The sequence below is a fragment of the Purpureocillium lilacinum genome, assembly GCF_023168085.1.
Source record: "Purpureocillium lilacinum CBS 284.36 DNA, scaffold_1, whole genome shotgun sequence".
NCBI classification, from domain to species: Eukaryota; Fungi; Ascomycota; class Sordariomycetes; order Hypocreales; family Ophiocordycipitaceae; genus Purpureocillium; species Purpureocillium lilacinum.
Genome location: NW_027072111.1, coordinates 2,793,124 through 2,819,288, shown reverse-complemented (window position 1 = coordinate 2,819,288; position 26,165 = coordinate 2,793,124). Strand labels below are relative to the sequence as shown.

At 59.4% G+C, this 26,165-nt stretch overlaps 7 protein-coding genes across 7 annotated transcripts; 4 read left to right on the top strand and 3 right to left on the bottom strand.

The window, feature by feature from the left end:
* Positions 1 to 1,558: 1,558 nt before the first annotated feature.
* Positions 1,559 to 9,144, bottom strand: PLICBS_000571 (uncharacterized protein; the record flags this gene model as incomplete). Its single annotated transcript, XM_018318413.2, has 12 exons — positions 1,559 to 1,884; positions 2,236 to 2,304; positions 2,374 to 3,359; positions 3,413 to 3,516; positions 3,571 to 3,731; positions 3,781 to 5,034; positions 5,087 to 5,702; positions 5,755 to 6,564; positions 6,628 to 6,951; positions 8,263 to 8,431; positions 8,482 to 8,729; positions 8,791 to 9,144. The coding sequence occupies 12 exons, from the start codon at positions 9,142 to 9,144 to the stop codon at positions 1,559 to 1,561; spliced, it is 5,421 nt and encodes a 1,806-aa protein (XP_018183938.2).
* Positions 9,145 to 9,739: 595 nt separating this feature from the next.
* On the top strand, positions 9,740 to 12,990 carry PLICBS_000570 (uncharacterized protein; the record flags this gene model as incomplete). Its single annotated transcript, XM_018318414.2, has 2 exons — positions 9,740 to 9,787; positions 9,838 to 12,990. The coding sequence occupies 2 exons, from the start codon at positions 9,740 to 9,742 to the stop codon at positions 12,988 to 12,990; spliced, it is 3,201 nt and encodes a 1,066-aa protein (XP_018183939.2).
* A 64-nt stretch (positions 12,991 to 13,054) lies between these two features.
* On the bottom strand, positions 13,055 to 14,359 carry PLICBS_000569 (NADH pyrophosphatase; the record flags this gene model as incomplete). Its single annotated transcript, XM_018318415.2, has 2 exons — positions 13,055 to 13,740; positions 13,804 to 14,359. The coding sequence occupies 2 exons, from the start codon at positions 14,357 to 14,359 to the stop codon at positions 13,055 to 13,057; spliced, it is 1,242 nt and encodes a 413-aa protein (XP_018183940.2).
* Positions 14,360 to 15,605: 1,246 nt separating this feature from the next.
* PLICBS_000568 (uncharacterized protein) lies at positions 15,606 to 16,943 on the top strand (the record flags this gene model as incomplete). Its single annotated transcript, XM_018318416.1, has 4 exons — positions 15,606 to 15,685; positions 15,750 to 15,772; positions 15,838 to 15,980; positions 16,038 to 16,943. 4 exons carry the CDS (start codon positions 15,606 to 15,608, stop codon positions 16,941 to 16,943), a joined length of 1,152 nt encoding a protein of 383 aa, XP_018183941.1.
* A 1,669-nt stretch (positions 16,944 to 18,612) lies between these two features.
* Positions 18,613 to 19,398, top strand: PLICBS_000567 (mitochondrial import inner membrane translocase subunit tim23; the record flags this gene model as incomplete). Its single annotated transcript, XM_065599624.1, has 2 exons — positions 18,613 to 19,281; positions 19,339 to 19,398. The coding sequence occupies 2 exons, from the start codon at positions 18,613 to 18,615 to the stop codon at positions 19,396 to 19,398; spliced, it is 729 nt and encodes a 242-aa protein (XP_065455696.1).
* A 652-nt stretch (positions 19,399 to 20,050) lies between these two features.
* PLICBS_000566 (uncharacterized protein) lies at positions 20,051 to 22,348 on the top strand (the record flags this gene model as incomplete). The annotated part of the gene is made up of 3 exons (XM_065599623.1): positions 20,051 to 20,164; positions 20,747 to 21,520; positions 21,839 to 22,348. 3 exons carry the CDS (start codon positions 20,051 to 20,053, stop codon positions 22,346 to 22,348), a joined length of 1,398 nt encoding a protein of 465 aa, XP_065455695.1.
* A 1,073-nt stretch (positions 22,349 to 23,421) lies between these two features.
* On the bottom strand, positions 23,422 to 25,219 carry PLICBS_000565 (uncharacterized protein; the record flags this gene model as incomplete). Its single annotated transcript, XM_018318418.2, has 2 exons — positions 23,422 to 23,541; positions 23,636 to 25,219. The coding sequence occupies 2 exons, from the start codon at positions 25,217 to 25,219 to the stop codon at positions 23,422 to 23,424; spliced, it is 1,704 nt and encodes a 567-aa protein (XP_018183943.2).
* Between the last annotated feature and the right edge of the window lie 946 nt (positions 25,220 to 26,165).

Sequence of the window (26,165 nt, the reverse complement as noted above, 5' to 3'; positions counted from 1 at the left end):
AATCACGGTCTTCGCCCCTGGTGCTGTACTGTAAAAATTTCGGTAGCAGGGGGCGTGTCTGAAGGTGCTGTTGTCCTTTGCTTGCTCACCAAAGCGCTTGAAGGGCTTCGTGACAAGTCTCGTGAAGACTAATACGGCATTTTCCCAAGCATTCGCGTCGCAGAAGCGCCACTGTTCCGCGACACAATGACGATTTATGCGACGGCACGCCTTGGCAATTTCAGAGAGGGAGGCTTGGCCTTCGTGCCGGCTCGCGCTACATGGCGATATCACTGCAGTTCCGGGCGCCATCTTACGTTGGACCGTCTCTACTTCTCCTCCGTCGTTGGGGCCGCTCGTTGCTCTTTCCGTGGTGGCACGGAGTAGTTGTTCGCGCAGCTATGTCACCGCCTGCCAAACCTTTCTCGGACCATACGAAACGAAGAAATTCGCAAATACTATACGGTACAATACCCGTTGGCCGTGAGGCACCTACAACAAGCGAGAGGCTGTCTCCTGAATACCCGACGGGGCGTCACTGCCTCGCCGTGATCGGGTTGTGTGCCTGACCGCCTGAAGCCTGCACCAACGTACACCAGTGGCGGTGGGCATGCAACTCCCGCAACCTCTCGTCCAGCCGCCAGGCGCCGGGTATCACGGCTCGCGGGGGGGCTTCTATCCTAGAGGTCTCCGCGCCTATGCGCCCCTTCCCCTACATAGGGGAGGGTTCGGGCCTTGCCCGCAAACAACAATCGATGGTTGCAGCTCTTGAGCCCAGACCTCTTATGCCGCCATCAGCAAGGAAAAGCCGCAGCGAGCCGCCATGCCTGTGCTTCGAAGAAAGTGGCTTAGCCGCTGGCTCGAGCTCCTGGAGTACAGACCACGATCACCGGCCGATAGTGTGTGTTGGGCTGAACCCTCGAATGCCGTGATGGGAGAAGAGAGCCCAGGCTCGGTCGAGGACGTCCCTCGGTGTCCCAACAGGGTGGTGCAATGGCGCTTCTGGGCTCTCGCGGCCGTGGCTCGGAGGTGCAAGAGGGGGCCATCCGTGGGATGCACGTCGCGGGCCGCTCCATAGGCCCGGCCGTGAACGCCCGGAGCCGACCTCGGTTTGTCCTTTGCCACGATATCAGCAAGTGCCACCCGGAAGCCCCAAGGACCGCAGTGATCGGCAGAGCAGGGCTGCGGGGGGCCACCGCGTGGAATCCGGGGTAAATGCGCCCCCCCGTACAGGAGGCAGAGCTCTCGTGACCGCAGGCGAGGCGCAAGGGCCGCTTGCATCGCCAGCGTGGGGGGCAGAACAGCGAGAGCGGAGAGCGTGGGTGGCCGCGGGTGCCCGACGAGGAGTCGCTACAGGAGAGTGCATTGCTCGATGCGACTATTGAAATTCTTTGTTTGGCATTTGCAGTCTAGGCCAGCGGCTCGATACCCTGTACGTACGGCCGCTGATGATGTTTCAATATTAGAACACAAAGATATTTTTTTATACAACGTTGATGCATCTTAATTTTAAACGCCTCCCCGCGATGACAAATTTCTACACCAGGCACGTCCAGCTCGCGGAGGGAGCCGTCCGTCCCTATTCCAGCTCCAAGCCGGCCTGCTTCATCAGGCCGTAAAAGACACCCTGCTTCTTGAACAGCTCGGCGGGCGTGTCGAACTCGACGACCTCGCCCTTGTCGAGGACGACGACGCGGTCGCTGTCCAGGATGGTGTTGAGGCGGTGTGCGACGGTGATGATGGTCCGGTTGGAGAAGAGGGGGGAGCGCAGGGTCGCCTGGAGCATTGCGTCTGTCTCAATGTCAACTGCCGCGGTGGCCTCGTCCAGGACGAGGATGTTGGACGGCGTGAGCATCGCACGGGCGAGCGAGACGAGCTGCCGTTGGCCTTGCGAGAGGTTGGATCCTAATGCGAAGAAAAAAAAAGGTTGCTTGTTAGCACGTTTTCGGCCAAATTAAACTCGCTCGTAAAATCGAAAAAAAAAAGGGCCAGGCGGGTATCCCGCCCCAGGGGGCCCCCATGTGTCCTTTGGGCCCCTCTCCGGGGGGAGCGCTCCGTTCACCATGACGTGAAAAGGGCTGCTGCCAGCGAGAGCCGAGGGTGGAGCCTCTCTATGCCGTGCAAGAGCGCGGAACACGGACACACGGGCCACGGCATGGGCAGGGGGACCGACAGCCTCTGACGGTGCAGCCGCACAACATGTTGTGGGTTGGGTGGGAGAAGGGGGCATGGGGTAGTGCTCGGATCTCGACTCACCTCCTTCATTGATCTTTGCCTCCAAGCCACCGTCCATATTGGCAACGTGGTCTTTGAGCCGGGCATGGTCTGGGGCGCAAATTAGCATGCAAGCCTTCGGGCGCGCTGGGGGGACAATTCTTCAGCCGTGGGACTTACCGAGAACGCTCCAGAGCTCTGTGTCGTCGTGGACATGGCCGGGGTCGAGATTGTCGCGAACACTGCCCTCGAACAGAGCGGCATCTTGCGGGATGATGGCGAGCCGGCGGCGAAGATCCAGCAGGCCGATGGACGATGTGTTGAGATCGTCGATGTCGATGTTGCCAGTGACTGGCTCGATGAGTCGAAACAGGGCAAGTGTCAGAGACGACTTGCCAGCACCGGTTCGGCCAACGACGCCAATCTTCTCATGAGACTTGATGTCCAAGCTAATGTTCTTGAGGACCAGGTCCAGCCCCTCACGATAGCGGGTGCTGTAGTTCTTGAAGTCCACCTCGCCCTTAGCAGGCCAGGCGACCGGCGGGCGCTTACCCGGAATGATCTCGGGTGCCTCGCTGGGTAGTCTGGCGTACTCCAGAACACGCTCCACCGAGACAATATTCGTCTCGACCTCGACCGTCTGGCGAACGATCCAGTTGAGCGAGGTAGTGATCTGCAGCGCATACGACATGGCGAGACCGACCCATCCAGCCTTGAGCCCGGTGTGATTTGTCACAGAGATAATGGCGAGGCCAGCGGCGGCCAGGATGACGACGGCTCCGATGAATTCCAACCTGACGGCGAGCCAGCGATTGGCGCTGATTGACGGGTAGTAGGCTCGGAGGTTGGCATCGACTCGCCACTCGTTCTCGAGCTCGAATCGTTGCTGCTGCCGATAGGCGCGGATAGTGGTAACGCCACCGAGCGACTCTTGGAAGTGAGCGTAGATCGGGCTGCGGCTCACGCTGTCCAATCTCTTGAGCTCGCGAGACGTCCGCAAGTAATACCGCTGAATGAAATAGTACGTCAGACTGAGCGGGATGATGAAGCTGACGAATGCCGGAGTCGAAACTGAGATCACGGCCAATGTAAAGCCGGACTTGGCCAAATTTACGAAAAGCATGTTAAACGTCCGCGCCAGCACCTCATCAACGCGGTAGATGTCACTGATTCCCAGTCAATATAGCTTCTTCCGGGACATGTCGACAGGGATACCTACCTCGAGAACCTGTTCAAGATCCGCCCCGTCGGCGTGGTATCGAAGAACGACATAGGTGACCTGAAGATGGCATTGGCCATTCGCTCGTGAAGCTTTCGAGACGCCTAAGCCGTGTGTCAGAACAGATATCGTGTAAAACGGTCGCGGAGCCTGCAAACCTCGATCGAGCAGAAGATCCAAAGAATCAAAGTTTGGACGACGGTGAGAGCTGAAGATCCGATACCGAAGACGAAGTAGATGCCAATGAACTTTCCGATATGGTCATTCGTCCCATTTTTCTGGTTTTCATCAGACCATTCCTTCAGCCAAACGGAGGCACCTAGATGGTGGTTAGAGAGAGCGTCTGAGAGGCTGATGACATGACTTACCGATGTTGGCTGACTGTGACGCAAGCAGAGCCAGGAGGTAGATGCTGACAGCGAACAGATTGTTCTCCTTGGCGTACTCGCCATATACAGACCACTTGACTTTGCCCTGCTCGACGAATTCCTTTGCTTGCTTAGTTCTTGTGTTTCCGGCAACCTCTTCGTCTGTGAGCTTGCCGCGGGGACCCTTGAAGCTGGCAGTGCTGGCGCGCCGAAGGGTCGCCATGCTGCTAGATCGCGGCTTGACGGCCATGGATGCGGACTTGATAGGTGCCATCTCAGGGACATCTTCCAGAGCTTCTTCCATTTCCTCCTTGTCTTGCACGGTTTCAGGCTCGATGACAGTCGAAGTCTCACTCGATGGCGGGCTGGCACTGCTCGATCCGCTGCCATTGGAGTCATGGCCAGCAGTCCGCAACAGGTCTGCGACAAGCCCCTTCCGCGACACCAGTTGGTTATATGTACCCTTTTCGACGACTTCGCCGTCCTTGAGAAGAGTAATGTAGCTGGCTTGGCGAAGGACGGCGATAGCATTGGTGGCGAGAATTCTGGTCTTGGTAGACAAGAGACCGCGGGGACCGAGGACGTTGTCAATAATATGTCTGCCGACGTGAGAATCGACCGCCGACAGGACGTCATCCAGTAGATAGATATCGGCGCGGGCGTAGACGGCACGAGCAAGCGCAACGCGAGCTTTCTGGCCTCCACTCAATGAGATGCCTCGTTCGCCAACGACTGTCTCGTCGCCATCCGGAAGTTGGGCGAAGTCGTCTATCAGGGCGCAGGCCTTGACCGTCCGTTCGTAGAACTCAGAATCGTAGCGGTATCCAAACACAATGTTCTCCTTTACGGTGGCGTTCAGGATCCAACTCTGTTGGCTGGCATACGCAATGGTTCCACGGACTTCGACCTCGCCCTTGACCTTCCAAAGATCACCAAGAATACTGGACAGGAATGACGACTTGCCAGCACCGACTCTGCCGACAACGCAGGAAAGTTCGCCCTTGTAGGCAGTATAGTCGATCTCCTTAAGGGCATGCTTGTTCTCGTGGCGGTTCCAAGAGAAGGTTGCGTCGCGAACAATGACGGTCTCCTCTCCCATCTCCTCTGGGGCGGGCTTAATAGTGATGGCATTTGGCTGAAGCTCCTCGGCAGCCAGGAATGACGTCAGACGACCGACGGCCACTGATGCCTCGACAATCGAGGTAATGACCATGGGCAAGACAGCAAGGGGGAAGGTCAGGAGATTGAAGAGAGCTACACGGGGTCAGCATAAACCCGATATATCATAGGCGGGCAGAAAGCATACCAAGAGCAGGGAAGACAATGTCTGTGGATAGAGGCTTGTCCTGCGTGAGAACAAAGACGGTGAAGGTTGAGCAGGACACGAAGAACGGGGCAGTGTTCCACGTGAAGTTGGCGAATGCCTGCGTGGCGCCAATTCTCCGCAGATTCTTCAGCTCTTGCTCATTTCGGACGTAGTTGAGCTTGTTCATGAAGGCGGAGCCCCAGGCGTAGAGCTTGATGCTCTTCATGTTGTTGATGATCTCGTTAATCAAGCGGCTTCTGGCGTCTTTGTTTTTCATCTGGTCCTTTTGCAGATTCTTCATGATCCGGGCGACGAATCCCTGAACAGGCATCATGATGATCATGACGACGATGCCGGCCATCATGGACCATCCAACCAAGTTGTACAGTGACACCATGCAAATGATGATCTGAAAGGGGGCGGACCAAGCTTGCTGAGCGAACTGCGTAAGGTCTTGCAGACGTTGGGCATCCACAGCCATGTAGTTCACAATGTCGCCAGTGGTCTTTGACGACCGACCTTCGTTGGACAGTCGCAGGGACTTGCGATAGATGGTCGAACCAAGGCCACCCTTGATTCGCATGCCCGTTTCGAAAGCCCGCTGGAAGTATTGGTGCTTGGGGTACTGTCAGCCTGATTCTCGCGTCACAAAGGACGGTGATACTCACCACCATAGTGGTCTGGAACACAGCACAGGCGAACATAGCCAGGGCAATGGAGGCACCTTTAATGACTGGCTGCGGCTCGGCACCACCCTCGTAGGACTTGACAAAGTTGATGAGAATTCGGAGGAGCTGGGGCTGAATGTATTGCGCGACATCGTTGCCGACTTTGAAGAAGGCAGCGATGATATACGGGCCACCATATGCCCGGAACAGAGCAATCCACAGAGAGGGCGAGTTGGACCGGTTCTTGAGCTCGTGTTGCCAAGCGTCCTCGAATGCTTCTCCAGTGTTCTTGGTCTGGTCCGATTTCGCCAAGCCCCAAAGGTCATTCTCCGTCAGGAACACCTTGTAGCCATACTTCATCATGGGGGTCATCCATGAGAAGGTCAGCTTCGAGAAGACGGTGGCATATTCCACGGGGCACTCCTCATCCTCGGAGATGGCCTCGTATCCGCGAGGCGTCGAGCTCCGTGGCCAAAGCCACTCCACCAAAAACTCGACCACGGAGAGGCCGAAACCGATGCAGTAGGTGATGAAGTAAGGCAGATTGGTAGCGTAGAGTTGCTGTGAAATCAGAGAGCGCAGCTTGACGGCAAGAGCGATGATGAGCAGAAGCCAGTAGAACAAGACAACTCCGTTGGCATTCCTTAAGCGTGAATGTTCAAGCCACTGTATCGCAAAGATAACGCCCAGGGAGAAGATAGTCAAGACAGTAGTCCAGACACGGAAGTCGCCAGCCCATATGTTGCGATACTCGATGATCTGGAACGCTAATTGTACAGCAACGTCTGCGATGATCACCGCAAGAAGGATCTAGAGACGCAAAGACCATCAGCTTCTGTGCGCTGGCCACTAAAGGATATATGCTCAACCAACCTGCTTGATCCAGAAGTGCAGGTTCTTGGTGGCTCCATGCTCAAGCTGCTGCTTCTTCTTGAGTAGCCACCAGATGGCGATGGGTCCGAACAATAGTCCATACACGGCCACGGTCGCGACCCAGACGTCTATGAAGCATGGTGTGAAGTCGTAGCGGTACGGGCTTAACGGTCCCCAGCCCTCCTCGTTGCCGCAGAGCGGCTGCTTGAACGAAGAGGTGGCGGTGAGGTAACCACTCCCAAGCTGCTGGACCGGCCTCAGCCCCGTGAAGGAGCCGGTGTGCAGGAGAACCTGCTGGGCGCCGTACGGATCCATGGCCTGGTCCTATTATCCCAGGGTCGACACGATCGGAAGTCGCACGGGGTCACGACATGCTCCAGGGTTCGGGTCGTCGGCGGTCGGGCGGCGGGCAGCTGGGGTCTTGCGCTCGGAGCGGCGTCGGCGAGAGTCTGCGAGGCGGCGACGGCACGGGGGGCGCGGCGGGCGCTGTAGCTGTCGGAGTTTCGGCACTCGGGCTCGAGACAGACGAAGGAGCAGCACCGATCCAGGAACAGAGACTGCCGTGAATATTATACTTAATTCTGCAAGTCCGCTGACCGCGAAAGCAGATTCATGCTGTGAACGGCGAAGCTTTGTCAGCGAAGACGCTAAACGCAGCGAGCGCAAGCCGCTTCAATGCATGGCCCCACCGCTGCAGGCAGCTGGATCCGTTCGTCTCGCCGATGACGCCCTGCATTCTGGCGGCTTTCTGGGGCGGCGAGGTCCCCGCTAACTCGCTGCCAGTGGGGTTCGGGTTTATCGGAGTTGTGGCTGTACCTCCACCCAATTACGCATCATGTCATTGGCCGCAACACGGGACGTGCTACCCTGGGGGCGAACGACTCGCCCGGCCATCATCACCTGCAGCGACGTGACACTTCATCCCGGTAGAGAATCTTTTTGATGGTGGTGCCGACGTTCCGGTCAAATTATGGCCGATGCTTACGCAGGTTGGACACAGCTCGCGCGCAAGGCAAGGGCCTGGCAGGGTTCAAGACGACAAGAGGTGGGTACACGATGTATCAGCCCGGGAGATGTATCGGCCGCAGATCGCACACAGCGACCGAGAAAATGGCATGCGTGGGCAAGTGCTGCAAATGACACACGAAGGAACCGGCCGAAGCGTGGTCGCTGTCGACGCGGAGAGGTGGTATACAGAGGCGCAATCAAGAGCTACCCGAGTGTTAAAGTCACAAGCTTCTGCGCTGTAAGTCGACATGTACGTGTAAGAGAAGATTCACCATCTGGTGCGGCACCAGGCTGGGAGAGGCGTTGCGCCACAGATGCCACAGCTCTCCCGAACAAAGTGGCCGTATCGACAGGCACACTCTTTTGTACCCCTACGCGCTCCTGACGTCCGACCAGGCAAAGCATATACACGTGTCTGTCTTTCTATCCAACACTATAGCGCGATCGTGCTCGTTCCAAGGGACGTCGCGGACGGCCCGCGACGCCTGTATAAGCTCTACAGGCTTACTCCCCCCTCAATTATATGGTGGAAAGAAACTCACTGACTCTCCCAGCAAGCCATTCCCGAGCTTCGCTTGCCCGAATAGTATGGCCTGCCCCCGGAATCAGTCCCGACATCGAGCTCACTATCGGGTTGGCGTCGCGATAGGTCTTGAGGAGCACTTCCTGGTCGATGTGGCTGGGGACGAACTCATCCTCTCCAGAAGGAAGAACCAAAACAGGCTTCTCGAACCGTCCCCAGAATCGCGAAACCGTTTCGGGATCTAGATCAGATGAGAAGTAGTCGTCGTCGCCACTACGAGACGTTAACATCGGGTCAATGTCGCACGCGATATTCGATCTCACCCTTTAGCGCAAAGCGAATGCAGCCTATAGGCCGACATTGGTGCCGCAAGCATGGGAGGGACCTTGTCGCTTGGGAGGCAGTCGTTCGCCCTGCCTTCAGCGATCCACTGCGTCGCCAGGTCGAGACTCTCTTGAAACTCTGGATAGACCTCCTCAAGGGCCTCTCTGTCGGAGACTGGGGCTTGGAGAATAAACGCGTCAACTGGCTCATTGTTATGCTTGGCGTAGTCCGCATATTCCATGCAATCCTGTGACGGGGATGTGAATACACGATGGGCAGGAGAATCGGGGCGCAAATGGTCAATGTACCTGGCAACCAGTTGAATGGCCAAACAGCACAACCCTCTCTCTACCTATACTTCGTAGGTACTTGACGAGGGCCGAGATGTCCTCGACGTCCGCTGCTAAGCTCGAAGTCCCGTAGCCGTTGAAGGAGCTTCGCAAGCGCATCTCAAACAGCGAGTAGTCGAGGCTCCTCTCGGTTGAGAGACGCGAAGCCACGGCCCCGACGTATGAAACGCTGTGGGGTCCGTCTCCGAGGCCGCCGATAAATATGACTGCATTCTTCGCCGTCGAATTTCCCCGTTCGTAGGCGCAAGTCCCTCGTTCGGGCGCGCGGTACGGGTGAACCAGCACCTGGTACGGAGCAAGTTCTTGAGGCATTGCTTTTCAGATGACGTATGGGGCCCTCCGAGTACGACAAGTTTTGCAAACGAGCAGTAGTCGTGCTGGGGCCTCGATGATATGCACGAGGTACACGCGTGAATAATCGAAAGTCGAAGGCTATTGTCCGTATTGTATGCGTGTCGCGTCGAAACCTCACCATTTACCTCATGCCGGTCGAGTCAGGCCGCTGCGACGCTGCAGGTCAGGCGTACAGTGCGAGTAGCGAGACCGTGGATCTCCGTACCACGGCGGACCTCACAAGGGCTACTGGGCAGCCCCGGTGGACCAAGCACGGCCTGTGGAGCACACTTTTTGGCGCGCCATCGCCGTGCGCGAAAACACCTTAGACGGTCCCCGGCCGGCCCAAACGCACCGAACACACAGGACTGCCCGTCCAACCGACTCCAGCACCAATCACTGCGCACCGGGCCTCAGAAGCACACGAGTGTCACCCAAAGCTCGTCGACCCGGGAAGCAAGGGCTGTACGGTATTGCATTTGACGCTTGCATCCGGTCGTCTGCCCGGCTGGCACAGCCTAAAAATGCAACGCGTGGCCAGCGCGGCCTGAAGCTTTTCGGCTCACAGCAGGACATGGCCGCAACACGAGAATCCCAAGACAGGAACGAGCTGTTCCAGAAGGTGAGGAGCGCTGCATTGTATTCCTGTGCCACCTACTGACGCCTCAGCAGCTGAAACCATGTTGTGTTCGGATAAGCCAGATCGCGATCCGCGAGGGACCGGTTCCTGCGGCATCTCACGAGCTGCTCGATGCGACCAATGAGCTCCTGGCCATTCTCGAGGAGCAGATGCAGAACCATCCACTTTCTCTAGATGAGAAGCTCGCCGAGTACATCTTCTTTCCGCTTTACCACATCTTCCGCCAAATGGACCAGTACCCTATGTTATTGGTTGAGAAATGCGTCAAGTGCCTTCACATCCTCATCACCTTCGGCTGGAAATCCAAAATCTCATCCAAGCTCGCGCAGCAGATACTGAGCCTCCTTGTCTTTATCATTGATGGAGTGCCCGGGTCGCAAGCAACGCGGGAGGTTCCCGAGGAGACGATCCTGGAAACCTTTCGCGCCCAGACCGCCTTGTTCAACACCGCCGCAACCTCGCTGGACGCAGTGTCGGGTCTGGCGGATCAAGAGTCGATCCCCATTTTGGGCCATGCCATCACTGTCATGCTCCAAGGAGTCACGGACGGTGCCAACCCCCAGATACAGAGTGAGGCTTTACGGAGCTTGCAGGGTGTCTACTCGGCTCTCAAAGAGCAGGAAGCTCTGGCAAGCTTCCTGCCAGGAATCGTCTCATCCCTTACCAAGGTTCTATCTACTCCGAACAGGTATAAAACACACGTCCTGTCAACCTGTCTAGAAACGGTGCAGCTGGTCTTGACGAAGGTGCTCGGTGATCTGAGGACGCGAAGCATTCTCGCTCAAGAACAGGGTCAATCAGCAGACGAAAGGGACGACAAGGGCAAGGTGCTGACACCTGCATGGCTTCAAGCTACCACATCCCAGGCAAAACTGGCCCTGTCTACGGTAGTAAAGCTCCGCACGCAGGACGCCCTCAAGGTCCGGGAGGCTCTCGAGCGGCTCTGCATCACCTTACTTGACGAATGCCACACGACCTTGGCGAATTGCACGAACATCCTTATAGAGACTGCCATTATACTCGACAGTGGAGACGATACGATACTCGCTCAACAAACAACGCTCCGGTATTTGGCAAACATTTACCCAGAGCTTGGGGAGGTCATCAAAACGACAGTATACAACTGGATGTCAAGCCTGCCACGGATAATGCAAGTCAGCGACGATGATTCGAGAGTTACCGCGGTGCACAACTTGTCCAAGGGCATAGGTCTACTCCAGAGCCTTGGCGTCGAGTCAGGGACGCTGGAGGACTCGATCACAGCTTCATTAAAGGACAGTATGGTAGCACTTGTCCAGTCGTCTCCACTGGAAACCAACCCTACCACGAACCTCCAACTCCTTGAGGGCCCAGCACCAGAAAGCAGCACTGGGAAGCCCGACTTTGAACAAGTTCTTCTGGCTCGTCAGAGCCAAAAGGAACTACGGGGGGAAGTTCTAGGTCTCCTTGACAAGCTCGGCTCTGTGGCTCAGAAAGCCGCGATTGCAGAAAACCTGATGGAGTCTGTGCGCGAGTCATCAGGGGCAGACCAACTTGCTGCAATGTGGCTCTGCTACGAGCTGATCAAGGCCTCCAATGCATCTTCCGCTGAAGCCGAAGCGTTCCTAGACTTGTCTTCATTTGTTGAGCCATCGTCGGATGATCCAGAGGCGGTGTTCCACGACCTCTACACATTTTCTGTTCAGGTTCTCGACAGCCACACAGAGTCTAACGACGGTGACTGGCGCTTGGAAGCACTTTCTATGGAAGTCACTGCGTATGCCGCGCATAGGAGTGGGATATCATTTCGGCCGGAGCTCATCGATGTTCTCTTTCCTGTCGCCACTTTCCTTGGATCCGACAATCAGAACCTGCGAGAACACGCAATTGCAACGCTCAACAGTATAGCCACGTCATCTCAATACTCGAGCGTGTCTGATCTAATCGTCGACAACGTTGACTACATGGTCAACTCGGTGGCTCTGCGGCTGAACACGCTCGATGTCTCACCAGCATCGATGCAGGTGTTGCTCATGATGATACGACTTGCCGGCGCACGGCTGATACCCTTCATGGACGACGTGGTGGACTCGATATTCGCAGCCCTGGAGAATTACCACGGATACACATTCTTCGTGGAAAGCCTGTTTTCAGTCCTGAAAGAGGTCGTCGACCAAGCGTCCGGAACGGAGCAACGCTTACTGACCGACACGGAACGTACCGTGGTGGACCACAAGAAGAAGCGGCCAACGGAGAATGACACAGATAGCCTTCTGGATTTTTTGGACAAAAGAGCGGAACGAAGGGCTCGCGACGAAGCGGAGCGTGCAACCGGGAAGCCAATCGAGGGCCATCCCAAAGTACCCTGGGCAGAGGAAGCCAGCAAGGATGGCGAGGAGGACGACGCAGGGCCCCCGCCAAGCGAGGAAAAGCCGCCTAGCTCTCCCACATATCAGCTTCTGCTTCGGATCGCAACGCTGACGCAACACTATCTCACGTCGCCCACGCCGAAGCTCAGGAGATCACTGTTGGAGCTTCTCACGACCGCCTCTTCAGTTCTGGCCGGAGACGAAGATTCTTTCTTGCCACTTGTCAACGCCGTGTGGCCCGTGGTGGTTGGCAGGCTGTACGATTCCGAGACCTTTGTCACCATCGAAGCCTGCCATGCGTTGTCAGGGCTCTGCAAGGCCGCTGGAGACTTTCTAAGTTCGAGATTCAGAACAGAATGGGGTGACGGTCTGCGCGATTGGTGCCGCAAGGCCAAGGAGAGGGCGACGACCGGCGCTCAAAGGGCTCGAGTCTCCAACTCCAGCACGGTCTCGGCCCAAGGTCGGGGCGAAGGAATCCTCATTCCCATCCGGTCTGGTGACGGGCCGGGCGTCAATGAATCGGTGCTGGAGATTCGCTCCAAGACGTCTGGCAGTCTTGGGCAACACGCATCGCCGGCCAGGGTCTGGGAGGCTGTGGTACAGTTGTTGGCTGCAATTGTGTCTTATGTGAGCATCGACAGCCAGATGTTTGATGACATATTGGACCTGCTGTCTGATGTCATGGAGAGGGATCGGGATGTAATGGACGCACTCGAAACGATCAACGCAGACGCAGTCTGGCTAGCACGGTATGAGCGGGGATACATTGCGCCGATGCCCACGCCAAAGGTCGACGGGTTTGAGTTTGAAGAGATGATGCAGATGCCGCGACGGTAGTGTCTAGGGTCAATGAACACAAGCGCTATTTATATGACAGGTTCTACGTGGGCACACCGCTTGTCTATATCTTGGGCGTGCCTGATACGTAACCCTCAACCACGGCGGTCATGAGACGGTTGGCAATGGCTTGAGGCGGCGGGACTCGCAGGCTGCCCTCCTTGTATCCCTCCGGCGTCGGGCCGCTCAGAGCGCTTGTTCCCTTGCTGAGTGCGTCGCGCACCTCTTCCACAGTAAACCACCTCGCGTCCTCCAGCTCCTGATCGTTGCGGGAGATCTCCTCCTGGCCCGGCAGCGCCTGGGCGATGGCGCCGAGCATGAGCGTGGAGGGATACGGCCAGGGCTGGGTTGAGTGGATGACGACCCTGCCGACGCGCACGCCGGCCTCTTCCCAGATCTCGCGGCGGACGGCCTCCTCGACGGACTCGCCGGGCTCGAGGAAGCCGGCGAGGGTGCTGTACCAGTGCGGCGGGTAACGGGACTGGCGGCCGAGCAGGATGCGCTGGCCGTCGGCGGACACAACGGCGGCGATCATGGTCGGGTCGGAGCGCGGGAAGCAAACGTTGGACACGCCGTGGCGGGTCGGGCAGTCCTCGCGGGCGTGGGCCTCGGAGGTGCCCCTGAGATCGGAGGGCGGGCAGGTGCGCTTGTAGCCGGCCTCGATGGACAGGTTGGGGGTACCGCAGCCGGCGCAGAAGGGATGGCGGGCGTTCCAGTCCATCATGGATCTCGCCTGGGCGTACATGGAAGCTACACATGTGCGTCAGACCAAAGTTCACGATGGGATAGTGAGCCATGGGACATGAGACTCACCGGCCTCTGCGTGTAGCGTCATGCTGCGCGAATCGGTTTGCAGCTTCATGCCCTTTTCCTCCTGCTGCTTCAGGAGCGCCGTCGCGGCGTCGGCGTAGTCCCCCTTGGGAGTCACATCAACCGCGAAGAAAGGCTGGCCCCTGACGCCGCCGTGCTTCTCCGTCTCAAACTCGGGATCCTGGTCGCCGCTCTCGAGGGTGCCGAGGAAGATGACCTGTGGCCGCCTCACGGCCGAGTCAAACTGCTTTATGGCGTCCGCATCGCTTACGCTGTAGAGATCTGTGCCTATCAGGGGCTTGACGTCGTCGTAGGTGAGGAGGGCGAGGGTGCGCTTGTCAGCGACGAGGGGCGCGAGATTATGCAGGGCCAGGAAGCGGGCCGAGGGGCTGGCGACGGCGGCGCGCAGGAGGAGCGAGTCGGAGCGCAGGAATGAGTAGCGGTTGAGGCGGCTGCCGGCGTAGTAGTTTATGACCTCCTTGCCGAAGCGCTTGGTGAGCATGGAGGCGTCGTTGTTGAGCACGGGCAGCTCGGGCATCAACGGGGGGGTGGTGGACATTGGGACGGGGACAAAGCTCCGGGAGGGGAGGAGGTTTATAGGTTCCCGGCGTGGAATGTGAAGGAGGGGGCGGTATGATGAGATATATGAGTTCACAGCGGGGAGAATGAAAATACACGGCGCGATATGGGATAGTTCTAGTAGTATGGGGTGGTGACAATGGCTTTGTCCAGAGATGACGGGGTTGACTGGGTCGCTAACGGTGGTGGATGAGTAATTGCGCCGTCCCCGTGGTCACCGTGGTCGCCGGGGCGGCTGCCGACGCCGGCCCCTGGTGTTACGTTGTCGGGTGCTGACAGCTGGACACTGTAGGCGGCCGGAGGGGCAGGCCGGCTCCGGAGCGAGCAAGCAGGGGCCTGAGCTGACCTGAGCAGGTGTGGTTTTGCAGCCCGCTCGTTGATGCTGCGAACTACAAAATACGAAGAACGGAATAGTGTTGACTGACTTGCGCATATGACCGTCGAAGAAAGAAACCTCAGAGCGACCTGACAACGGAGCCATACCGCGATTGACGGGAGCAAACGTCAGATCAAGGGCAAAGGCTTGGTGGCAGGGGCCACGGCTCGGCGGCGGCAGATCGATTGATTGCCAGGAAAAGCTCGATCCCGTGAAACGGACCCAAGCAGGCATGGGAACGTCTGCCACCGGCCGGGAGGGGTGGTGCCTCGCCCATTGCCACGGGCTGCCAGGCGGCGCGGAGGTTAGCCCAGCCAGGCGGGATCTCCGCGCGCTCACCACCACCTGGGCAGCCAGTTCAGTGGACCGCTCCCCCGCATTCTCAGCGCCTCGGCAGGCCGGGCTGCGGCTCCCGTCCGCTGCGGCGACACCCACAGGCAACGCCGAAGCGCCCAATGGCTTCCCAAGGCTGGCGGTGCGGCGCCCTGCTCGGTGGCGCCGCCCGTCCGTTTCGGGCAATCCTGGCGGTTTTGCATGCACCTCAGACGGCCGTCGACAATTTTCGTGACGCCATAAAAAGTCTTTTCCTCGTGAATGACTCTCTTGGTTCGTGCCGCCACCTTTGCCTCCCGACGGCCGGCCGCCTTTTCTCCCTCCATACTTTGTCAATTGCTCCCCAGATTCTTCGAAACTTCGATCCTGCTTCCGCTAGTCCCCCCGAGCGACCTCTTCTCCCTCTCTTTTTCCTTTGTACTCGCAGACAGCAGACGTACGTTGGTACCGCATAGACTTCTGACGAGAACGGGGATCTGCCAGCGACGATCGCGGGAAAACGGGATTCGTCAACGCCATGAGCGCGCCACCGCCCACCGTCGCCCCTCCGACGGGCACCTTCCACCTCGATGTCGAGGCCATATCAGGAATTTGCGGGTGCGTTCCTCTGCAGAAGATTTCGTCACTCGCTGTGTCGTCCTGAAAGCTGACTTCTTCATAGCTCGGTGTCCATTGCCTGCTGGGGTGCGTTTTGCACAGCTTGCTTCTTTCCACGACTTCACGGGACCGCCGAGCTGACCTTTTGCCAGTTGTCGTGTTCTCACCGCAGATCATCCAGCAGTTCCAGCAAGGCAATGCCGACGGCCTCTCCATACAGTTCATCATCATCTGGCTGCTGGGCGATGTCTTTAACATTCTCGGCGCCGTGCTGCAGGGCGTCCTTCCCACCATGGTAGGTGGCACGTGCTCCTCCATTGCTTGTTCCCGCGGGCTGACTTGGACCTCGCAGATCATCCTGGCTGTCTATTACACGATAGCCGACATTGTCCTGCTGGCCCAGTGCTTCTACTACCGGGGCTTCACCTGGCGCGACGAGCTGACGCCGCCACCGAAGACGGCTGCCAACAACGTCGGCGAGCCGACCGAACGCACCTCGTTGCTGCCGCATCAACATGAGCAGCACCACGAGCACCACGAGCACCACCACCCATACAACCCCGACTACTACCACCACCATCACGACCGGCGCGGCTCCGACTGGACCGGCCTGTCGCCCGCCGTGCCGCATGTGGCCGAGTCTCCCGTCCCGCCCCCGCCCCCGACTGCTCTGCAGACCATCGCCTGGAACACGCTTGTCGTCGTCATGGTGTGCGCCGCGGGCGTGCTGGGCTGGTTCCTCGGCGAAAAGGCCACGAGCGGCAAGGAGAAGCCTCACGACGACGCCGGCGCCTCGCTCGAGTTCAACGTCTGGGGCCAGTTCTTCGGCTATCTGTGCGCCGTCGCGTACATTGCTTCGCGCATGCCCCAACTGATCCTCAACTGGCGCCGCAAGACGACCGAGGGCCTGAGCATGCTCTTCTTCCTCTTCGCCTGCCTCGGCAACATCACATACGTCCTGTCGATCTTCGCCTACGACCCCAAGTGCCCCGGCGGCACGTGCGAACCCGGCGAGGCAAGCCGCATCTACGGACGGTACATCCTGGTCAACCTGAGCTGGCTGGCTGGCAGCCTCGTCACCCTGCTCATGGACATTGGCGTCTTTGTGCAATACTTTATCTATCAGACGGAGGAGGAGGAGGAGTTGTCGCGGGACGTGTTTGAGGAGACGGCGTGGCCAGTCTCGAGGCGTGGCTCTGAGGAGCAGCAGCAGTGGGATAACCGTCCCTTGCTTCAGCGCGGCGACTCGGGCATGTGAGAGGAGGCGCACACGCCGTCCCCAGACGGACGGCATTCACTTATTCATAAACGTGGGATTGGTTCATTCATGGCGGTCATATCTGGTTGGCGTTTTCTGAGGAATCTGGGTATCAACAGAACCGATGGCAGGAGATCTTGATTATACTGAGCGGCGTTGTCTGAATTGGCGCAGTTGGGATAGAGAGAACGGGATCTAGACCACTCATTCGGTGTCAGGGGGGGGCGTATCATGATATATTTAGCACGAATCACGCATTAAAATCCTGGGAATATCTGGTGTTGCGATGATGCGAATACCACAAGACTTGACGGTGTCATCAGTGATTAAATCTTCGAACCCAAATGCGCTGAGCCCATGACGCCTCGGCATATTTCGTGTCCGTTGAGCAGAGTCAGATCCTCCTGCTGAGGGAAGCGTTCAAGGAAAATCTCTCAAGAAACACGTCCTTCGCTGCCATCCTCTTGTACGGAGAACATTTACCCCGCTGGCAAGCCTGAGCTCGTCATAAAAGGTGCAATCACACGGTGATGCGGTGCATCTGGCAGAACTCGAAGCTGGGACTTGAATGGGCCATGCTGCTGCGAAGTGGAGGCAGCTGGCAGCTGGATGTTCTGCTGGTGTGCAAGCTGCCCACGGAAAAAAGCAAAGGCCGCGCCGCATACAAGCTAAGCCAATTTTAGACTAGCGCACTTTGCTGCTGCAGGACAATAAAAGTCTTCCGCACCGCCGTGCATTTCAACTTTTCCTTTCCCTTTCTTCTTCATCATCAGTCAGGGTTATTTCTACACCGTCAAGTGTTTTAATAATCTTACGGCGGCTCCGCTATGCGGCTTGCTGAGGGTTATCCTACTATTCACCGTGGGTTTCCTTCCGTTCCCGGCCTCCCAGAGAAATTGTCACCGCCTTTCCTACCAGCCGCGATACGTCGACTCGACAGGTTCGTGACTGTGGGGTGGTTCCGACATTCTTTTTGCCTTGATGCAAGAATTTTTGGGGTTAGAATTGAGATTGTGAGAGACTGCCGGGGGAATATTGGCGACGGGGGCTTGCTTCTGAGGAAGTGATGGACGTCGTCGCCTAGACGTGCCACGTAAAAATGCGCCTGAAATCAGCCAGGCCTCGTATCGTGTACCGCCTCAAGTCGCCGCCGCCTGTTCAACAGCCGACGTCGTGCTACATGGCGCAGCGACAGGAGCGACCAGGTGCCCGTGCCGGCATGTTGCGTGAAGAATTCTGCATGAATGTGCTGAGCAAACTTGGCACCGCGAGTAAGGGGCATCGGGTTTCGTTGCGCGCAACCAGGCGTCTACCACTTCCCTGGCAGCCAAGGCATGCCCAATTCCAATAATATCTGTCTCTCTCTCCATGTCAATTCACGAAGATTCTGCTTCGAATTTCCTCCATCAACTCGACGGTGACAAGCGGCTCTCGCCGGCATCGGGTTGTGGTGGGTGGGAGCGCCACTGTGGGAGGCCACGTGACTGCCGAGCAGCCGTGGCCCGGCGTTGGCGAGCGACGAGTATTAGTGCACGGACCATCCGTCGCGGCTCCCGAATTTTTTCTTGACGTCCGGCCATCCTTATCCGAGCTGCGCTCTCGAGTCGCCAGACCCTCCCTCCTCCTATACCCCGTCCCACTGGCAGCGACCCCTTCCACGCCGCCCATCATGTCGTCGCTCTGGAACGCCCTCACGGGCGGCAACAAGCCTGCGCACCCCCAGCAGCAGCAGCAACAGCAGCAGCACTACCAGGAGCCGCAGCCGACGGCGTCGTCGACGTCGTACGCCACGCCGTCCACCTTCGACCCGTCGCAGGGCCAGGGCGTCGAGTCCTTCCTCCAGAGCTCTACCTTTGCCGACCCGTCACAACTACACCCGCTCGCGGGCCTCAACAAGGACACGCTCGAGTACCTGACGCTCGAGGACTCGGCGCTGTCGGACCTGCCCGGCGGGCAGTCGGTGCTGCCGTCGCGCGGCTTCACCGACGACCTCTGCTACGGCACCGGCATCACATACCTGACGGCGCTGTCGATAGGCGGCGCCTGGGGCCTGCAGGAGGGCCTGCGGCGCTCCGCCGGTCAGCCGCCCAAGCTGCGCCTCAACTCGGTGCTCAACGCCGTGACCCGGCGCGGGCCCTTCCTCGGCAACTCGGCCGGTGTCATTGCGATTGTGTACAACTGCCTCAACTCCCTCGTCGGCAGCCTCCGCGGCAAGCACGACGCCGCCAACAGCGTGCTGGCGGGTGCGCTGAGCGGCATGGTGTTTAAGAGCACGCGGGGTCTGCGCCCCATGATGATTTCGGGCGGTGTTGTCGGCTCTGTGGCTGGCGTCTGGGCGGTATGCTTGTCCCTTTGTGATCCTCCGCTGGAGGCAATTCGCTGACATGATGTGCAGATTGCGCGACGAACTTTCTTCCCTGTGCCCGAACCCGTGGCTCCCATCGAGAGCCTGTAATACCATGTATCCTCGAGTCGGACGGAAAAGGGCGAGCGCCCAGCGGGAGGCGTGTATTTTGGTGGCGCCGGTGGCGGTGCTCATGGACGATCTCTCCTCCCATGAACAAAACGTGTACATTACATCAGGTGACGGGCCAGCGAGCATTAAACCATACAGGACGGGGCGTCGGGTTGCAATATCATGTCATTGGGTTGGCTTGGCTTGTCTTGTGTCTTGTGGTGATGAAACCGACTGTGCGCAGGCTCTGAACGCGGCGCGGCACTACGTGGGTGGGCCTTGCGACGATGTGACTAACATGAGAAGAGGATGGAAGACATGGCGATGACGACTTTGCTGACGGCACGGCGACTCAGAACACGCGTGGTCAAGGTGCCAGACACGGCTCCGGGTAGCCTGGGAATACGGGACGGACGCATGGCCAGTGAATGGAGCCATGAACGCGCACCACCCCCCAGGCGTGCTGCTGCTCAAACAGCACCAAGCCAGACGGGAATCAGGCTTCTGCACGTTTCCATCCTACCGCCAACCTGTACCGGACGGTCGAACAGCAACGGGTCCCCCCGCCTGAAATCTTCCCGACCCTCCCATCCTCGATAGCTCGACTCGCCAACGAAAGACGCACGCACGGGACTACCAAGCAAATGCCACGATGTGCCTGCCGTGCTTCCCGTGGACGTGGACGCAGTACGACGACCCGCTCGACTCGATGCCCGAGCACTCGACGTGGGCGTACGACGGAAACGCGTGGGCGCTGCAGCGGATTGTGAGTCGGGCACCAACTTCCCCCTCCCTTTCTCTTGTTTTGTCCTCGTCCCCTTTTGCGCTTTCGCGTTTGCTGGTATCACGCCGGCTTTGGGCTGTACGGGCAGATAGGTAGAGGGCAGTGTCCTGCTAGTGCAGTGCGGCGTTGCCAGGCCTGAGCAGCCCCAACAACCTGAGGTGAACGGCCGTGGTCGCATTCGGGTTCCCTTGCCTGCTGGGCGTGCGAGAACGAACAGCCCCGACACCTGGCTGCCAGCTGCGCGTGCCCAGGGCAACTGGCTGCCAAGCGTGCCTCGACGCGCCGCACACCATTTCCTTACCTATCTTTCTCTATCTCCCGTCCGCAGGCGTTTGTTTTCTATCCTTCACACACCACCGCACAGAAGGCAACGCAGCGGCATCACGAACCCGCCTCTCGTCTTGCACGCAGCCCCCTGTTTCAGTGGGCGCAGCGCGCATCACATTCACCTGCACCTTCATATCCACATTCACTCCTCACTCTCACTCTCTCTCGTCTTATCGTCAGAGGGCCCCCACACACATCGGCAGCTACCCTCCCGTCTCGCGGGAAAGAAGGACACAGCGCGACTTCCTACAAAAGGCGACTTTCATCACCCGCTTGGTCTCGCCGCCGCCAGTCATGCCCGAGGCAGCAGCCGGAGCTGGAGGAGACGCCGCCACCGATCCCCCCAAGCGTATCCGCCGCGTTCGCTCCTTCAACTACGTCCCTCCCCACGTCGAGGCCGTTGCTACTCCTGCGCGCCCTGCCCACGTTCGCTTCGCCGACGAGTGCACGTTGGGTGCCACGGTCAGCGGCAACACCACCACCAATACTACCCCTCAGGCCACGACTGGCAGCGTCAGCGGCACTGCCGTCAACGCGCCCCAGGCCACGAGCGAGCCAGCCAGAGACTGCCAGCCGACCAGCTTTCCTGCCGTTGGCCCGCCTCCTGGCTCTGGCTACGCGGCTCCCGCTGTCCTCCCCCAGCAGTGGTACACTTCTGCCGACCCGACTCGCAGCCTGAGCGGCCCGGGACCCTACGCCCAGTACCACCAGTACCCCCAGTACCCCCAGTATCAACCTCACCAGCTCGCCACTGGCACTGGTGGTTTTGCTGGAGCCTCATACGTCAACGGCCAGCCTGTTCAGGTCCAGCAGCAGCAGCTGCCGGCCACCACCAACATGAGCATCCCCTACCTTGCCGCCACGGGCCCTGCGCCGCCCACCGAGGGCCTCAATTTCCAGCCCCCCGTCCCGGACAATAGCAACGGCCCAATGCAGCACCTCTACGTGCCTCGTTACGATGCCGCTCCTGGCGTTGTGGGCGGTGCCGTCCACGTTCAGCCTGCTGTTCATGTCGGTCACCACATCCCTCCCGTTTCCATCATCTATCCCAACCACCATGTCCTCCCTGTCGCTTCTGCTGCTGCGGTGGTTGGTGCTTATCGGCATGGGACGGTGCTCGTCAACGGCGTCCCCTATCATGCAAGTGCCTCTGCCCGTTTGCCGCCCGTGTGGCATCCCCGACCCCGCGTCTGGCGCCCCTCGAGCGATCGTAGGCCCAGTCGTCGTCCGAGGCGTGCATCGTTTACATCTTGGCCTGCCCTGCCAAGCAAACACACAATGTTCAGACTCAGACAACGTCAGAGAATGTCGGCTAACATTCGCCTACAGCCGCACCCTGTTCCCGGCACGGTTCCCGTCGGTCAGCCCGGTTACGTCGTCTACCAGGGCATACCTCAGCAGCTCGTGGCCCCCGTCCCCGCGGCCCAGCCGCAGCTGCCCGGCCAGCCCGTCATGATCAGCGGCCAGACGTACTACCCGATCGCAGCGACCCCGGCCGGCCAGCCGATGCCCGCCATTATGCAGGCTGCCCCCGCCGTGGCGCCCGCGACCCTGATCGCAGGTACGGCCGCTGCCCCTGTCCCCGTCCCCCACGAGGTTCCGGGCCTGGGTCGCACGCCGCAGGAGGAGGTGCTGCATCAGGTGCAGTTTGCCTACAACAACAAGCTCTTTGAGCCCCAGGACATGAAGCCTGGCGACGACGACCCCAGCCGTTTCTACTATGTGCGCGAGCTTGACGGTAACTGGACTCAGCGCAGCCGCTATTCCATTGACCAGATTCCGTGCCGCTGGTACGTGACCGACGAGGGCTGGTTCTACGCCGTGCGCCTGCCCGACTGAGCGTGCGTCCCTGCCATGGGGGTCTCGCTGGCATATCTCCGAGAGCTGTGAGTTTGGTCTTGAATTCGCGCCCTCGTGTCTACGTTTGCACGGATCGCGTGGTTGACATGTTCTTCCTCAAAGTGTCCGACCCCCTAAACAGCCAAAGTGCCTCCGTCCTAGGCGGCACCGCCAAAAATTGTGCTCAATGACCAGAAACTTCGGTATGTGTATGGAATGATGTCCTGTCGCAAAGGTTCCTGTCCGTTAACTTCTTCTGTCTAGCTTTGATATGTCGTCTCAGGGCTGCTGACGATGAGCCCCCGCGAAGTTGACCTGCCAGCAAGACGAGAACCAAGGAAAGGATGAAGCGGCTGAAAGCGTACCTAGGCCAAGTCGATGCGGTTTTCTTGGGCTTCGTTGTAATGCTGGTGAACGAGCCAGGGAAGGATATTGGACTGGGCCTTGGGATCTGGACATGGAGGACACGGAGGGCATGGATTGGAGGCAAGTTTGGGAGTGCGTGAGAGATACCCATGGGTTGTTTCTAGTGTCCTGTTGTTCCGCTTCTTTCTTGCTTCTTGGTCGAGACGGGGGCAGAGCTGAGCACCCTGAGACAAAATGCACAAACTGGTCACCAAACGTCCGACGACGCAACCTTCATCTGTGCACTGATTCGTGAGGAGATTTGCAATTCATGGCATCCGTAGACAAAGGCAGCGCCTGCGCGGTCAATTGTCCCAATTATTCGCGTCATCCAAAACGCCAGGGTTACTCTAGCACCCTCGATCGTCTAAGGTACATGATAGCTCATACTTCTATCCAATAAGGGAGACGGGGCCCGTCAGGATATCATCACTACATCCTCGCAAGGCCGATACTAGCTAGTCCCGTTTGCTCATCCCGTTCTTGCGCAGCGCGTCACGCAAAGCAAGGACGACGGCGGCCGGGGATTCCGCCTCGGGCATGCCGTCGCTCATCCATCCGTTTCTGGATTCGAGCGGGTGGGCATTGCGCCTCGCAGACAAACAGGGGCGCTCGTGGCCCTGAACCGCAGGGTTACAATATGCCCCTCAGGCCCGGGCCCGGCCCTCTCAAGTCGGTCGTCGCAGGGGGTGCGCCTCCGTGTTGAGCACGTAGTCATCCAGGCTGATGACGTCGGGTGGGGAGAAGATGAGGTAAAAGTACTTGAGCGTCTCGGCCATCCAAAAGCTCTGCCGGGGTTTTTCCTTCGTCAGTAATGGGTCATGCTCACGGAATTCTTGCGGATGGTTGGGGCGGGATAGGGGCGAGGGGGGAAAAATTCACCTCCATGGAGTCCACCTTCTTGGTCTCGCCCTTGGCCCTTACGTCGGCAATGGCCGAGTTGGCCAGGTCCGTCTCGGTGGAGCGCATGATGGCCTGGAACATCTGCCAGGCAATGTCCTGAAGCTCCGTCTTGCCCGTGATGCGGTAGAGGATGAAGATGCTCTCGATGGCCTCCGGGCGGAGCTGGTACTGGGGGTCGCGCGCGTTGGCGAAGCCCTTGGCCAGGGAGGTGTCTGCGTTCTTGCGCCAGCGCTCCTCGTCCCACTCGCAGGGCTCGAGCGTCTTGCAGGGGATGAGGTTGAAGATCTCGGGCATGACGCCCGTGGGGAAGCTCGAGTAGGCCCAGCCGCAGCCGCGGGCGAGGCGCTCGCCGAGGGAGACGTGCTCGTCGATCTCGAAGAGGCGGCCGCCGAGCCCGAACATGCCGCCGACGAAGCACGTGAGGTGCTGGCTCTCGGGGATGAGCTTCTCGGCGGCGTTGGCGTGCCAGTCGCCGCTGAAGAGCACGTCGCGCTGGTCGGGCAGCATGGGGCGGAAGAGCAGGTGCGAGGCGGCCGTGTCCATAGCGGCGCGGTAGAGGCGCTCGTACGTGTCGTCGACGCCGCCGAGCAGGGCGTGCATCTTGGGCAGGTACTCGTAGAGCGAGTCGGCGAGGGCGCCGAGCGTGAACCTGCTGTCGCGGGCGCGCTGGTTCTGGAAGTCGAGCACCGTGGGCCACATGCCCGGCAGGAGGGTATCGTTTTGGGTGCGCTCGAGGAATCGGGTGATTCGGTCGGTGGCGTCGTAGAACTTGGGGTCGCCGGTGAGCTGCGACAGGCGCGTGAACTCGACGCACAGGGAGGCGGGCGAGGCCGACGGGTCGTTGATGCCGGCGACGAGCTGCCCGCTGAGGGCCTCCTGGAAGTTGAACCAGAAGCCCGGCATGCGGTTCGGCGTGTCGAAGCCGTGGTACAGCATCTCGCCGAGCTCGCGGGCCTTGTCGAGCAGGTCCTGGCGGCCGCTGAGGTCGTAGGCGCTCAGCAGGCCGCCGAGATGGCGGATGGTCGTCTCGAACATGTTGGCCGCGCCGGCGCGCGTGTCGGACCAATTGATGTCGCAGACGGCGGTCGACGCCTCTGCAAACTCCTCCTCGAAGCCCATGATATGGAGGGTGTCGAGCGAGTCGACGAGGGTGGCGGCCCAGCCCCCAAAGGGGTCCTTGAAGCCGCCCGAGACGGGCATCAGCTCGTCCCGCAGCCAGGCATGCTTCTTGTAGGCGTCATAGCTGCGCTTGAACGCCTTGCGGACGGCGGCCCTGCGCTCGTCCGCCTGGCGCGAGCTCTTGAAGGCGTCGGGCGGCGCCTGCACGCGGGGCAGTTTCCTGGGGGCGCCGGTCGGCAGCGGCTTGATGGAGGACGGGGGATGGAACTGCGCGACGGTGGTCCAGTCGATGGACGGGGTGAACTTCTTGGGGTCGGACGACAAGCCGGACAGCGGGGACGACTGCGACGGCGACGAGGGCATCAAGTGCAGGACGACGATGACGGTCAGGACGAGGCCCGTCAGGAGGACCAGGCGCGAGATCCTGCGCGGCATGGCGGCCATGGCGTGCAACGATCGGGACGGCGGCGGCGGCGACGACGACGACGGCGAACAAGACGGAGCATTGGCTGCGCGCGAGGGGACGACGAAAGGAGCGACGCCGACGAACAGCAGGGGACAACAGCGAACTCGAGACGGGCGGTTGGTGACAGGCGCAGACTTGGTGCGGCGCGCCGAGCAACACCCAACCTTCGTTACAAACCTGGAGCTAACGCGCGCCAGGATCCGGGGCGGGGAGGCGCTGGTGGTGCCGTCTGTCGGTCGGGGGTCGGCTGCAGCCCTGACTGGCGAACGGCGCGGACGTCAGGGGCGACCCGCGCCCTGGGAGCCTCCACAAGCCTCCCGGTCTCTCTCTCCCTTGTTGGGAAGCTAAGACGGCGGAGGGCGGCCACCTCACTGTTTAGTCGGCGGGCCGGCGGGGAGGGGCGCTGCTGTCCCGCTACGTTTTGAGCGGGGAAGCTCTTCAGGGGCGGCGACGCCAACAGGACCGATCGGCTCGGCGAACCATAATTAATTCCAGGTTCGTGATGTGAGGCGAAAAGGGACCAGCCGGATGTGCGCTGCCCAAGTCTCAATACTGGAAGTGTCTCTGTACTCCCCGAAATCCATCGTGTAATGGTTTTTTATCGAGCCGGACGAAGCACATCAGCTGGGACAGGTGCCTTGACTTCCGAAACGTGGACGCACGTGTACTTGGGCAAGTTTGAACCGGGGTCCGTGGAGGGCGGCCCATGGGGAATTCCGTACAGGATCAGTTGCTGGCCCTTGAATACCATCACCCTTTCGCTGCTTGTTACAGCGTCGCGCTGGACAAATTGGTGGTATTTTCATGCCCAACTAGCAACCTTCAATGCTGCGTGGTCGTGCCGATGCCGTTTCCGAGTCTGACATTATTTTCCTTTGTCTCGGAGTTTTGCTGGGATGCCGCATCCCGTTGTGAGAGCAAATG